The sequence below is a fragment of the Spea bombifrons genome, chromosome 9 (assembly GCF_027358695.1).
Source record: "Spea bombifrons isolate aSpeBom1 chromosome 9, aSpeBom1.2.pri, whole genome shotgun sequence".
NCBI classification, from domain to species: Eukaryota; Metazoa; Chordata; class Amphibia; order Anura; family Pelobatidae; genus Spea; species Spea bombifrons.
In genome coordinates this window covers 31,819,002-31,833,558 of record NC_071095.1, presented here as the reverse complement: position 1 = coordinate 31,833,558, position 14,557 = coordinate 31,819,002, and the positions used below count along the sequence as shown (strand labels likewise).

Genomic DNA, 14,557 nt, shown 5'->3' with positions numbered 1-14,557 from the left:
ATAAAATTTATTTTATATATATTTTGATATATACACAAGCGCCACACAAAAATGTCAGAGAATATGATTTACATGTGCAGGAGTTGCTGTACTGTTCTTGGAGACTCGCTAAGTGTATGTGGGACAAACGATAGTCTGAAGGTTATCGCTTGCCTGAGTGAGTAAAGAAAAATGGAAACGTGACATTAACCGGACTTAATTGTAGCTGTTGAATACGAACAACGAAGTGCATATTTAAGAACGAAGGTTTGCTTCCGTTTAACCCCTTCGTGGCAATGGCTGTTAACTTTTCTGCAGTGCTCATGTGTACCTGTAATTTTTTTCTTCTTTCTCTTTTACTGAACCTGCATATGTGTGGGGGGGGGGGGAGTGTCAGGACAAGAAGGTCTTTCAGTGAATGCCATTATTAGTTTGATCGTATCATAGAATTTTACCATAAAAAAGTATGAAATATGGTGAAAAATTACTTACAACTTTTACTATTTGTCACGAGTATAGAAATATTCAATGTTTTCCCTTTTGTGTGTTTTTTTTTATTTTTTTTTTTGCGCTACTTCAAAACCGTTTGTGTCATCTGGTGATTCTGCCTCCATGTGCTATTTAGGACATCTTTGAAGTCAGTTCAATTCCCCCCCATCAAACCATGTATGTTTGAAAACTAGACACCCCAGGGTATTTCAAATGCTAGTATTTAAACTCTTTCCAGGCACTATTTTTATTACCAGCTGTAGTCAAGTTTTGTGGTCATTTTTTTTCCCCACGCAAATTTTTTGGATGAATTTACAACTTCTGGAATAAGTCACTGTCCAACACCCCAATCATTTACATGTATACACACACACACACATACCATTACACTAAAATTAAGAGTAGAAGCATTATTAAACACTCACCTACAGACACCAGACAAGCCAGAAGGGTTGCTTTTCCCTCAGAAATCTCATGGTGCTGTCACAACCACACGGGATTCTGGGTAGGCGCATGCCAATAAGGTCAACAATGATCACCTTTTGCCTCTATATCAATTTTATACATGGATCCCTTGAAAGTAATTGCCCGCTGTACTAGACAGTTTAGACAAAACTCGGAAAGAGATGCAATAGCCAGATCACCACTCGTGGACAGCCGTCCATACTTGAGGCTTGGGGTAGCCAAGAAATACCATTACATAAGGTATGGTGGGTAAAGGTGATGGAAAACCCTATCTGAAAGAAAAAAAAGATATAAATATATATTTGTGTGGGTACACTAAAATGGAGAAAAGACAATTACAGCTAAACACGAGTGCCGATAAAGTGCTAAAAAAAAGCCATTGTCACGAAAGGTACAAAAAACAAACAGCCTGGTCCTTAAGGGATTAAGTGTTATTACAGCAACATAATAGGCCCTGCTTTCGTTTGTAGAGTTGTGTACAGTTATTCCTAATGGGTAAGTAATGTCCAGTAGGGATATTGTGATACAAGTTGGCTGAAAAGTAGTGGAAGTGATGGAATGAAGTGATGGCTGTGGCATTTGGACTTTGATTACAAGGTTCAAAAACCCCACGTTGTCATATTAAGGAACTGCTGTTAGTTTCAGATTGATATTGTTCGGAAACCAGAGTGTAGAATTTTGTTGGTTCATCTCTGTAAAAGTAGGAATATCTCTATGTATCACATATAATGTAGATTGGCCCCAGCAGTACGTTTTGAATAGTGGGAAGAATAGTAGCTTCTCACCACTCCAGGAATTATATGTTTTCAGGACAAAGGCTCTCTTGATCATATTATCTAATTTACTAGAAAAAAAATAAAATATGGTGAAAAATTAAAAAAGGCTAATGAAAAAACTTGGTAAATTATATATAAAGCTATTCTTTGCTACAAAAACTAGTTTGTGCTTACTATAGACCATAGTGTGTAATATATAGTGTTAATATATGGTTGTGCAAATAAAGTTTTGAGTTGTAGCTTTTTTTAATTATTTACATGCAGGGGTCACGAATGAAGTTGTTATGGATAAAGGATTACATATTATGTTGGATGGTGACCTGAATGGTTGGTAAGTTTTTAGATGTTTAAGCAGTTATTACATGTTCATACGACGTTCTATTACACGTTTGTTCTGTGTATTAATACATATTCCAGATTATATTTTTTAAACTATTTTTGTTAATATGACATTTATGTATATGAGATTATATACTACCGTATTTGCTCTATTATAAGACAAGGTTTTTTTCCAGAGCAAATAGAGGTCTGGCTATAAGACTAAGATCTAGGGGACCTAGATTCCCCTCTCTGGTAACCTCCGCTGCTGCTGACAGTTCCTCTGGGGGCTTGTATGATGGAGCGCCGGAAGGTCACATCACGCCGGTGCTCCGTCAGGTCACATCATGCCGGTGCTCCGTCAGGTCACATCACGCCGGTGCTCCGTCATAGAAGTCCCAGCAGAAATAACAGGCAGCAGAGGTTGTCTACGAGCATTGCGCTGACGTCTGCCCCCGCCAGACATCAGGGAGTCTGAAGTAAGAGGAACGAGTCTGGGGAAGCATTGGTAAGTTGGGGGAGGCAAAGTGGCATATGGGGGGGATATAAGGCATTCTCTTATGCAGAGAGGCATAAAGGGGGTTAAAAGGCATTTCGGGGGAGGGGGCTAGAGTGGCATAATGGGGGGTTAAAAGGCATATCATGGAGGCAGGGTGGCATATAGGGGTGTATAAGGCATATCTGGGGGGCAGAGTAGCAAGCTGTGGGGCAGATGTGCATAACGGGGGCAGGCTGGCAAATAAAAGGAAATAAATACAAAATAATTTCTCAATCATACCTTTTATTAAATTGAAAATTTAATAAAATGAAAATTTACATATGACTAAATATTTATTAGTAAAACATTTTTCCTATAGAGTAATCTTATATTCAGGCTTTGGGGGGCTGTCTTAAAATTGAGCAAATACGGTATATTTTCTTCTGTTTTATTTCCCCACACATGTTTTACTTCAGGTATGAATTCAGCGCTCCTGGTATATGTACCTGTCAAACACCTCAATATGCGTTCAGTAACATCTCTTGAGTACAGTGATACCCCCCATGCGTGGGTTTTTGGACTATTTAGGAGGTAAAAGGCCACCTTTGTGCATTTTTGGTAATTTGAAAAATCTGGTCAGTCTGTGCCCATGTCCTATATTTGGGACACGTAAAATGTGGTCTTGCATATCTAGCCGACCCCCGGACTTCATTTGGAGGCTGCTGGTCTTAAAAGTAGCTATGCCCCAGTCTAGCACCACGAACTCCAGTGAGCTGATGCTGCAGGAATTATTACTTGGAATTATGCAGGGCACCCTCGCCCCTTCTTACCGGAGAAACTCGCCAGCATTGGCCCTTCGTAATAAATAGGGAAGTGAGAGCATCGAAAGCAGAACTCCCACCCGCTTTTGTTTTAATGAATTAACCACCTATGACAACGTCTTCTCCGTTCTTTTTTAGTGCCTACTATCCCTTGCACTGCAGATCCTGTGAAACGCGTATCGGTTTCACTATGTACACAGCATTTAGGATTTTCTCCTGCCTACGTGGTCTGTTTTGTTTACAGAAAGAACAGATTACTTGGTAAGTAGAAATATCAATGCTTTTTTTTTCCCCCCAACGTGTTAAATCAGACCATTGTAGGTAAATATGACACATTATATACTAAATTATCCTACACCTATGCAAATCATCTGATCTTTGGATCTTTAAAATAGACAACATGTTTAACCCCTTCGTGACAAAGGCTGATTTTACTTTTTGTACCCTTCGTGACAATGGCCTTTTTAACATTTCTGCGCTGCTCGTGTTTAGCTGTAATTTTCTTCTTTCCCGTTTACTGAACCCACACACATTAGATATTGTTTTTTTCAGGACAAGAAGGGCTTTCTTTAGATGACATTGTTTTGATTGTATCATATTATTTACTATTAAAAAAAGTATAAAATATGGTGAAAAATTTAGAAAAAAATGACTGTTTCTAACTTTTAGTTGAAAAATCTTTTACTCATCTATAAAAGGTAATGAAAAAACCTGCTAAATAGATGCTACTATTTGTCCTGAGTTTGGAAATACCCAATGTTTTTATGTTTTTTTGCTTTTTTCTACCCATTATGGGGCAATAAGTACAGGTAGCGTTTTGCTATTTCAAAGCCATTTTTTCCAAATCTGGTAATTCTTCCCCCCATGTGCCATTTCGGGTATCTTTGAACCCGGCCAATGCAATTTACCCCATCAAGTCATATATTTTTGAAAACTAGACACCCCAGGGTATTTCAAATGCTGGTATTTTAACTCTTTCCATGCACTTATTCTACCAGCAGCCTATGTCAAACTTTATGGTAGTCATTTTTTTGCATGTGTTTTGCCACACACATTTTACTTCAGGTATGAATTAAAATGTTCTCGTTTATGTCACTATCACAAAACACCCCAATATGTGTTCAGCAACATCTCCTGAGCGCAGTGATACCCCACATGAATGATTTTGCCTGGCTGTTTGGGGGCAAAAGGGCCACATTTGGGGCATGCACATTTTTCAATGTTGAACTTTGGCATTTGGGGATCCACTGCCCATGCCCTATTTGGTACATCTTTGAGCCGGGCCATTTCAGTGTGCCCAACAAAACCATATATTTTTGAAAACTAGACACCCCAGGGTATTTTAAATGCTGGTATTTTAACTCTTTGCATGCACACATTTTACCACCAGCATTTTTTCAAAGTTTGCAGTAGTATTTTTGTGTGTGTATTTTTCACACACACACCTACTTTATGCATGAATTTACAGCTCCTGGTATATGCCGCTGTCACACGACACCCCATAATGGGTTCAGCAACATCTCCTGAATGCAGTGATACCCCACATGCATGGGTTTGTCATTTTTTGGGGGAACTAAAAGGCCACATTTGGTACGTGTGCATTTTTCTAATTGGAAATTAGATGTGTGGCCATCCTTCCCCCGGTGTTATTTGGGACATTGTTGAACCCGGCCAATTCAATTTACCCCATCAAATCATACCTTTTTTAAAAGTAGACACCCCACGGGCATTTAATATGCCAGTATTTTAACTCTTTCCATGCGAGAATTGTTTTAAGCTAATATGCTAATTTTAGGACTTGCTCACAAAAATATATTTTTTATATATATATTTTATTTTTTTTTTGCCTTTTTTTAATTTTTTTTTTAACATTTTTTTTCAACTTGGAGGTTCCCCTGATAGTGACATCAGTGGGAAATGATTTTTACATTTTACTGGTTTTTTACTATTTTTTTCTAATTATTATTAATTTTATTTTTTTATTTATTTTTACTAATCACACTGTGATTAGAAAGCTGGGCTCCATTGACTTGCATGGTGAATGCAGTACCTGTATTCAACCTGCAAGTGGAGCCAGAGTTCTCTAGATGGTCTGGAGACTGTCTAGCGAACTTTAAAACTTGTTTGTTTCTCTTGCAGGGCGGCGGCCATCTTGGTTGATGGCGAAGATCACCGGCAGCTGCGGCTGTGACCGCTCTCCGGAGCGGTCACAGCCCATCGAAAGGTAAGTGTTTGGTGTCGCTGGATGCCTCCTGATCGAGGCATTCCAGCGACACCATTTAAGTTTAGGAGGCGATCGTTGATCGCCTCCTAAACACTTTTAAAACGGGCGTCCGCCGCCATACAAAGTATGGCGGATGTTGAAGCCCCGTGGAGGGGCCAGAGATGGCCCCTTCGTGCCGATCGCGACGTTGCTGAATGCCTCGAGGTCGAGGCATTCAGCAACGCTTTTTGGGTGCAGAAAGCGAAAGTAGATCGCTTTCTGCACCCGTTTAAAGACGTGCCGGTCCTGGCACGTCAATTGTCGTAAAGCACATGCTTTTCCGTGTCGTGCCAGGACCGGCAATTGTCGTTAAGGGGTTAAAATAAACATAGAAAAAAAAATACTCAGTAAGCAAAGAAATATACAGCATAATCATGTGTAATATTTTTATTCTTTTCATACAGCTATGTTTTAAACTCCCGAAAAATATTTCCTGGGCTTGAGTTGGACATAAAACCCCCAATCCTAGGAGGACACATTAAAGAGGTAGCTATATTAAAATGCATTTTCTGATTTTGTCACAGCTCCCACGTGGCCACCTGATAACCCATTGAACTTTTCAATAGATGTGAGCACCTGCACACCTCTAATATGCATTTTGTATTATATATTGTGGTATAGTACCTCTTAGGACACTTCTAGAGCAGCAGGGATAGCAGGAGACCCAATATGTTCTCAGGCTTTTATTGCACCAACTCAGTCATACAAACATACAAAGAAAAACCTACTCCTATTTAAGAGGCTTACTAAACAGTAGTCTTCCCTGACTAACACAGAACCAGCCAGCTAAGCTGGTTTCCAGTATAACATAAAACAGAATATGCTTCCCAAAATCATCTCTCAAAAGAAAGAGGAGTAGCAGTAATTCTTTGCGAAGATGCTTAAAGTGGAGATACATAAAAAAGTTGACAAAGAGGGAATGTTAAACCATCTAATTAGGAAGTTTAACCTATATGATATCTGCAGGGTATATCACCCATCTGCTTATGAATTTACAAATTTTTCAAGAATACATGGGTCTTTCTCTATAACAAAACATAATATTAACAACATTCTGTCGCATAGGAGGGCACAAAGATATGAAACCACACCCGTATACCCAACCGAGACCCCCCCCCGACCCGATCAAAAGCAATACACAAAGGCACAGCACTAAAACCCAACCATGGGAGAAAGGCCTCTCAGTACTTGCTGACAATACAATTCAGTGATGTTAAATGCATTAAAAAGAGATTGGCGAGTATACCTATCAACGATGGTGATATAAGGCCACCAGCAGCCAAAAAACTACTTTCTTTGTAAAGAACAGACTCAAGCCAATCCATACGAATTATGAATTGTAAACGTGAGAGGGCCGTTGCTAGTGAGGGTGGTTGTGGAGCGATCCACTGAGATAATCTGGCACACTTACAGCAGATAAGACTAGGAGAAGAGACTTGGCACCAAACACTCCAGGTCGCATAACCTGCGGTAACAAACCGAAGATTGCCCATTCTGCAGTAATTTGAAAAGGTATGCCTAATGTTCCAGAAATATGACTGCAGGTCATACACATCTGGAGCCAATCGCCCACTCTATTCCATCACTGGCAAATGGCCTATTTTCGGGTCAAGGAAGTCCTTAATTAAGCGGCCACTGTGGGCCCAGAACAACAAAACTCCAGGCCCAATCCACACCGGACACGCTTCCACGACTTTGAGGTGTGGTAACCGAGGATTAGCAGCAAGGCCCTCAGGCAAGGAGGATCTGGTACCGGGAACCGCATGATCGGGAACCCGGTGTCCGCGAGCGGAGATCCGCCTGCCGGGAGTGGGGAGGTCGGGCATCCGACAGCTGCGTGCGGCGGTCTGCCTGCCACCGCTACATGGGGTGAAAGAAAAACAGGAAGTTGTCCGCAAAAGCAGCGACCTTCAACTTAGCAGTTCCTACCTGGAATCCCTTGAAATCCACTATATATAGAGTGTTCTATAATACAAATCTGACGCGTGCCCCTGCCCAAGGGAAACCAGTGAGAATTAAGATTATTCGCTGTGACCTGTGCCATGGGGGGAGTTGTATAGTGCCCCGAATACATGTATAAACGGAAGCCCAAAATGATGAAACTTAAAACATGAACAAGCTAGCAGCAGGAGATCCCATCAAAGGTTTTGTCCACATCACAGCTAATAACAATAGATTTCTTACTGTTATTTAGCTTAGAGGACACAATAGCGCCAACCACATTTCTGACATTTTGTGTAGAATGACGACCCTTCACAAACCCAGTCTGGGAGAGGGAGATGATTTTCTTTAAGAGAGGCTACAAACGAGAGGCCATTATTTTGGCAAAAACTTTAAGATCTTAGTTTAACAAGGAAACTCTGAGGACATCAGAGTATGATCTCTGTGCGGTTCAAGGAGAACTATGATCAGTGAGGCCGTAAACTCAGAAGGAGTATACCCCCAATCCAAAAGCGATTTATAAACCTCAGGTACGGACTGGACAATCTGACGTCCATCCAGGTGGGAGCATAGTCAGACACCACTATCGGACCAACATACACATCCAACAGCCTATGCAGAAACGTGTCTGGAAGGAATAAATAATCAATCCTGGAAAAAGAATCACTAATTTCTATGGACTATAAATTCTTTCTATACATAATTTTGGCACTGATGTCTGTTTCCATTTGATCCATTTAGAGGAAATTATTTTCCAGTGAAGTTGGAATTGCCTCCAGGTGGTGATGTCTGACATTTCCATCCTTATATCTTTGTGATATTACTTCAATCCTTGAGGAATACATGTGTGTAATAATGGCATCAGTAGAATTATTAAGTTGAGACAATATTACGCTATTGTTTTTTTTCTGTTTTTTTTTGTATTGCTTTATATTGAAATTCAAGAAACATCTTTCATCACAACAAAATTAAGGTGGCAAATTCAACCTTGTTTTTAGATTTTTCACTGTAGTGCACTTCAGTATATATTTTTTTCTGGTTCATCACTTTTATGTGCATTTTGAGACAAACACTCTTAATTGCTGATGTTAGGTGTATAGTGAGGTGCTGGGACATAATCACTTTTCTTTTGCAGTACATGAATACTTTCCCTCAATACATAAAAATATAACTTTACAAAAAAAGTGATTTTAGCTTTAATACTTTAAATGACCATTTTCCTTTAATGCAGACCCAGTGTATTTTGCTCAGTGTGTTTTTTTAGTATTTATTTTACAGTATACCAAACTATGCATCTGCACAAAAATATTTTAAATCCTAAATGGAGTGAACAAAATGTAGATGTTAATGTGTTTTATAATTGCTGCTATGTGTACCGCAAGTACTAAAACTAATTTTTTTGCAGCTGAAAGAGGGGTTAGTAAACCTCCATCTTCAAGTAGAGCTCCTGAATTGCCAGCTGGGGCACCTACCTGTGAAATCTGTGAAATTATGATGACATCTGGGTACAGTTATTTACGTAAAATTACTATCTGGCACAAAGATTCAACCTCAAGAGTCTGTAAAAGCTTCTTAAAAAGTTATGTACCAAACTGTTACTAATGATGCTTTTCAGCATAATTGCATTACAACAGTGACCTAATTAACTGCATTATTTATGTCAAAATTTGTATAAGCCTGAATAAAATAAACCTCTGCACGGTTTTGGCCATCTGTGCAAGAAACACGTGTTGCAGCCATCAGTGGCAAATTAATTTGATATTGTTGTAGCACTATTTTTTGCGTGCTGCTTTAGAATTTGACCAATATTTAAGTATTTGTTTTATTAATGTGTGTATTAGATTATCAAAATGTGTATTTCATTTATTCATAATAAAATAATTTGGTTGATAACATTCTTGACTTCTGTAGTAGCAGGTTTATCACTTTTTCAGTGTCATTCTAAAGCTACTGGGATTTAGCATCAGAGTTTAGTCCTAGCTAAGCTATATGCTGTAACGTTTCATGTGCATTTTTTGACGAATTGCTGTTACTTTTTCCTGGTAGGGAAGGTCACTGACTTGTCAACACAATTCCAGTCTGAAGAAAAAAAACAACCGCGTGATGCCATCATGTCCAAATGGACCACAATCTCTGAGGAATTTTTCCAGCACCTTGTAGAAAGTAAGCCACGAAGAATGAAGGCAGTTCTGAAGCCAAAGGGGGTCCAGCCCGATACTAGCAAGGTGTACCTAATAAAGTGCCAGTGAGTGTATAAGTGAGGATCCATTATGAGCATTCCCGATGAAAAGATTTCATGGTTTGTACAAACCAAAGATCCCAAATATGCTGAGGCTCCAAGAGACATAATTGTCCGGTTTAATAATAATTATGTAAATGACTTTTTTTGCAAGATAATTTAAGAGGAGCCTGTCAAAAGAAGAAAAATACAAAGACCTTAAATTATTTCCTGATCTCTCAGCTGCAACAAAAATGAGCAGAAGACAATTCGATGACTGTACTAGGAAACTTCATGATGCAGATATTAAATAAAGATGGGGATTCCCAACAAAACTCATACTGTCTAACAAGGGGAAAATCCAAACATTTACAGACCCTATACAATTAAAAGAGTTTATAACTTCTATCTATGAGGTATTCAGCAACACCATTTAAACGAAGAAAGCGATCTTAGATCGCTTTCTAAGCTTGTGTAATGTCATTGATGTGCCAGGCACGTCACTGGTTGTTAATTGACTGTTTTTTACGTGACATGCCAGGCACATGCCTACAGTGTAATCTTGTTGCTTCTCTCAAAGAGGATTTTGGCAGAGAGGACAACTCAAGTGAGACAGGCAAGTGGCAAATGAAGTTCAACACAGAAAAATGTAAAGTTATGAGTTATGGGAAAAATAACAATGCATCATATACCGTATTTGCTCGATTATAAGACGAGGTTTTTTCAGCGCAAATGCTCTGAAAAATACCCCTCGTCTTATAATCAGGGTCATCTTATAATCAGACCTCAAATAGGTCTGACTATGAGACAACTAAGATCCAGATCCCCCGCAGCTGCAGGGGACCTGGATCCTCCTGTCTCCCCCCCACACCGCACTTACCGGTACTTCTGAGTCCCCGGTGTGTGGTTGGGGCAGCGTGTAGATGTCTACGCGATTCGCGTAGACAACTTCCGCTGCAGCAGGAAGGAGGTGTGGCTAGCAGCGGGGGTTGTCTGCGTCCATCGCGCAGACCTTCCCCGGCTGTCAGAGATCAGAGTTCCCCGCACCGGGTACATGACAGGGAAGTCAGAAGCACCGGTAAGTTTGGGGGGGGGCGGGGGAGTGTTAAATGGGGGGCATAAGGCATTTTTGGAGGCAGAGTGCTCTGTGAAATGCCTTTTAACCCCCTTAATGCCACTCTGCCTCCAGAAATGCCTCTTTAACCCTCTATACGCCACTCTGCCTCCTGAATGCCTTAAACGTCCCTATATGCCACTCTTCCCCATAATATGCCTTTTAACCCTCTAAATGCCAGAGTGGCATATAGGGGTATAAGGCATTTCTGGAGGCAGAGTGGCACATAGGGGGTCAAAAGGCATATCATGGGGCACAGTGGCATTTAGAGGGTTAAAAGGCATATCATGGGACACAATGGCATTTAGGGGGTATAAGGCGTTTCTGGGGCAGATGTGCATAACTGGGGGGGGCAGGTTGGAAAATAGAAGGAAATAAAACCAAAATATTTTTCTCAATCATAGCTTTTATTTAAAAAAAATAGTTAGATGAATTAACATTTACTGGTAAAACTTTTTTCCTATAGGGTCATCTTATATTCAGGCATTTTCTTTTTTTTCCTAAATTAATATTCAGATTTGGGGGGTCGTCTTATAATCAGGGTCGTCTTATAATCGAGCAAATACGGTACTTTAAATGATGAAAACGACTGAGAAGGATTTAGGAATAATTGTAGGCAACAGACTTAGCAACAATGCGCAACGCCAGTCAGCAGTTGCATAAGCCAATAGGATATTGGCATGTATAAAATGGTGTATTGATCTATGGGTAAAGGATATCATCCTGCCTCTTTAAAAGTCAAAGACCTCACCTTGCCCATGTAGTGCAATTCTGGGCACCTAAAAGGATGTTATGCAACTGCAAAAGGTGCAAAGGAGGGCCAAAAAATGAATAAGGGGATTAGAAGATCATAGTTATGAAGAGAGACTAAAAAAAGCTGCATCTATTAACTATATCTATTATGATATAACAACATTGTATAAGTATGTGTGGGGCCAATATAAAGAGATCTCCAGTGACCTGTGCATTAACAGAAATGTACAAAGAATCAGAGGTCATCCTCTGGGACTGTAGGAGCTAAGATTTCATACACAACAAAGGACAAACAAAGGGCAATAAAAGGTATGGAATAGAGCCGTGCGCAGGACTGTTTCTTTAATCCCGCTCCCTCTGCATTCCTGACCATTACCGCCCACTCCCGCAATGTGTGTGTTCCACTCCCGCCTTTTCCCGCAACATGTATGGTCAATCCCGCCCACCCCCTGATCTGCAGATTTCCCGCGCAATCCCGCAAGGCTGCCTTTGCGTTGCTCGCACACAGCATCTCTTCTCATGTTCCTGCCCAGTCACATTCGTATTATGAATATAATCACAAAAATTAAATGGAGCTTTTTGCCTTCTTTTTGGCTCAAAAGCAGAAATTATAGGTAAAAGGGTTGAACATGATGGACTTAGGTATTTTTTCAAATTTAATTACTGTTGTACCAAAAGCTGTAACCCCCCCAAAAAAAACCAAACAAACAAGCATGTGTTTGCTGTTAGTGTGACTGAAAAAAGAAAACATCAAGATTGCCAACAAGTCTTTTTCAGATAAACGATCATAAAAAAAGACAAAAAAACATTATGTTCAGTGTATTTTCAGTTCATTTATTGCTTTCAAATATTACATAGTTACATATATCACATAAATATAGGTTCCTACAACATAGTTTCAACAAAACCAAGCTCAGAAATATATTTCTCTTGTGTTTCCTAACCACTCACTATCATAGGTGACTAACTATTCATTATGCAAGACCAGCTTGCAGAAAATGACCCTCCGCAATACCCATATTTGCATAACAGGAGTGCCAAAAGTCCATAAAAGACTGTCTTCACCATCAAGGAAGCTGCCCAAGCATTTATTATTACAAACAAAATACTAAAATTGCTCCGGCTTCTTGTCTACCTAGTTTGATGACATTTAGACAAGGGTGATAACACATGTAAATGACCCTTCACCTCCGACCTATTTTTATTAGGGCCAATTTATGTGTACCCACAAGCCTTTGTGAAAATAAAAATTACCGTATTTAATGTGCTACATTGATTCCCGAGTTGAATGCTAAATATAACTAAAAGAGAGTAATATCCCAAGACTAAGAAAACATGTTGACTGCAATAGAATGGATATCTTTTTATTTATAAATAAGAAAACCCTATGTAGTATTTGCAATATACACATTAGACACACAAATGCACACATCTCTAACATCAACATTTACTGAATTTTGGAAGTTTAGTCACAGTGTCTGTATAACATAACAGACATTGGCCTCTAAAAAATACGAGATTAATTCACTGAAGACAAGAGTTATAGTTGTGGTTCCAGAAGTTGGAACCACAACTTTTCCGGCAACTCCCACTTTAGTGAACACTAATTTTTGTGTGATTATGTTAGCATGCATTATCGGTCCACACACACACACACACACACACACACAAAATATCCAACTACATTTGTATGGAAGCCAACAGAGGTTCACCTGTCTTCATTCCACATAAGCTACGCATCAAAGTAAATGCCATTATGCTCAGGCTGTGCGAATGGTTGTTCATGCTGTTGGAACCACCTACACCTGCTATCAAATTCAATAGATGCCTTTATACACTTTATACAAATTAAGATGTACTAGGATATAATTGGTTACAAGGACAGGATTAATTAGTGCCATATTTGAATCAAGAAATACAATTTCCTCCTTTTTGAGGCACAACTGGAAATTGCTTTATTGTGGGTTTTTTTGCCTTCTTCTGTATCAACAGAAAAGTTGAACTTGATGGACTTGTGTCTTTTTTCAATCTAGGTTACTATGTTATACACATTCTGAAATACTACAATAAGGAAGAAAACTGAAATAAAATGTAAAGTCGAGCAAAGATGATAAATCCATTTGTGGCAAACCCATTTTTAAAACAATCTTAAAATTTCAGAGGTAGTTATGCATTTACAAGGGCAAGATGGAGAAGGAAAGGCACTGAAAGATCATGCAAACATACACATACTCATCACCTTTACATGACAAGGCTTATTCAGATATTAGTGACAACACGACGGCTACATGGATACCTTTAAAATACTCTAGTGCTAGGAAACTAAAGCATATAATAAGAATAATGCCGACTGTCACTGGTTTATACAGAAGTGGTAGAGGCTAATACAGTGAGAGAAATGTAAACATGCATGGTCTAGGAATAAAGGAATCCTGAATCTAAGACACGATCAAGGTCTGATTAAGGTCTATGCAATAACAACAAGAAAATGGGCAGACTAGATGAACCGCATATTTCTGCAGCCACATTATACGTTTCTATGCCTAGGGCACTATGCGTGGCGTGGGAAGCCAACAGTGCTCCCCTTACAATGATCTTTGGTTTGTTCCCTGCCCCAGGTACGCACAACCGCACTACAAACACCAGAATTAATTTAGGAAACTAGAGTTGGACCGTACTTATCACAGTTCATTCAATGCAATCTGTTGGTTTTTTTCTTTTTGACCGGGTAGGATCACCAACCAATAGTGCTTAGTATTACCTTTGGTTATGAGCCTATAAATAGGAACCTTATGGATTTACATTGATATGCTATTCTAGGAGCCTTTTAATGGGAACCCTATCGTAGTTTTTTACTATCAGTACTTCCTTGATCCGACAGTTCTTGCCAGAAGAAGCCAATCAGTGGCAGGAAAGCATTTCCTAAATAATCAATGGTAGCA

General features: G+C 39.4%; 1 protein-coding gene across 1 annotated transcript; it reads left to right on the top strand.

Moving 5' to 3' along the window:
* The first annotated feature begins 50 nt into the window (after positions 1-50).
* OIP5 (Opa interacting protein 5) lies at positions 51-9,025 on the top strand. The gene is made up of 5 exons (XM_053474447.1): positions 51-157; positions 1,974-2,040; positions 3,465-3,587; positions 5,994-6,075; positions 8,936-9,025. The coding sequence occupies exons 1-5, from the start codon at positions 52-54 to the stop codon at positions 9,023-9,025; spliced, it is 468 nt and encodes a 155-aa protein (XP_053330422.1). The 5' UTR covers position 51.
* Positions 9,026-14,557: the final 5,532 nt, after the last annotated feature.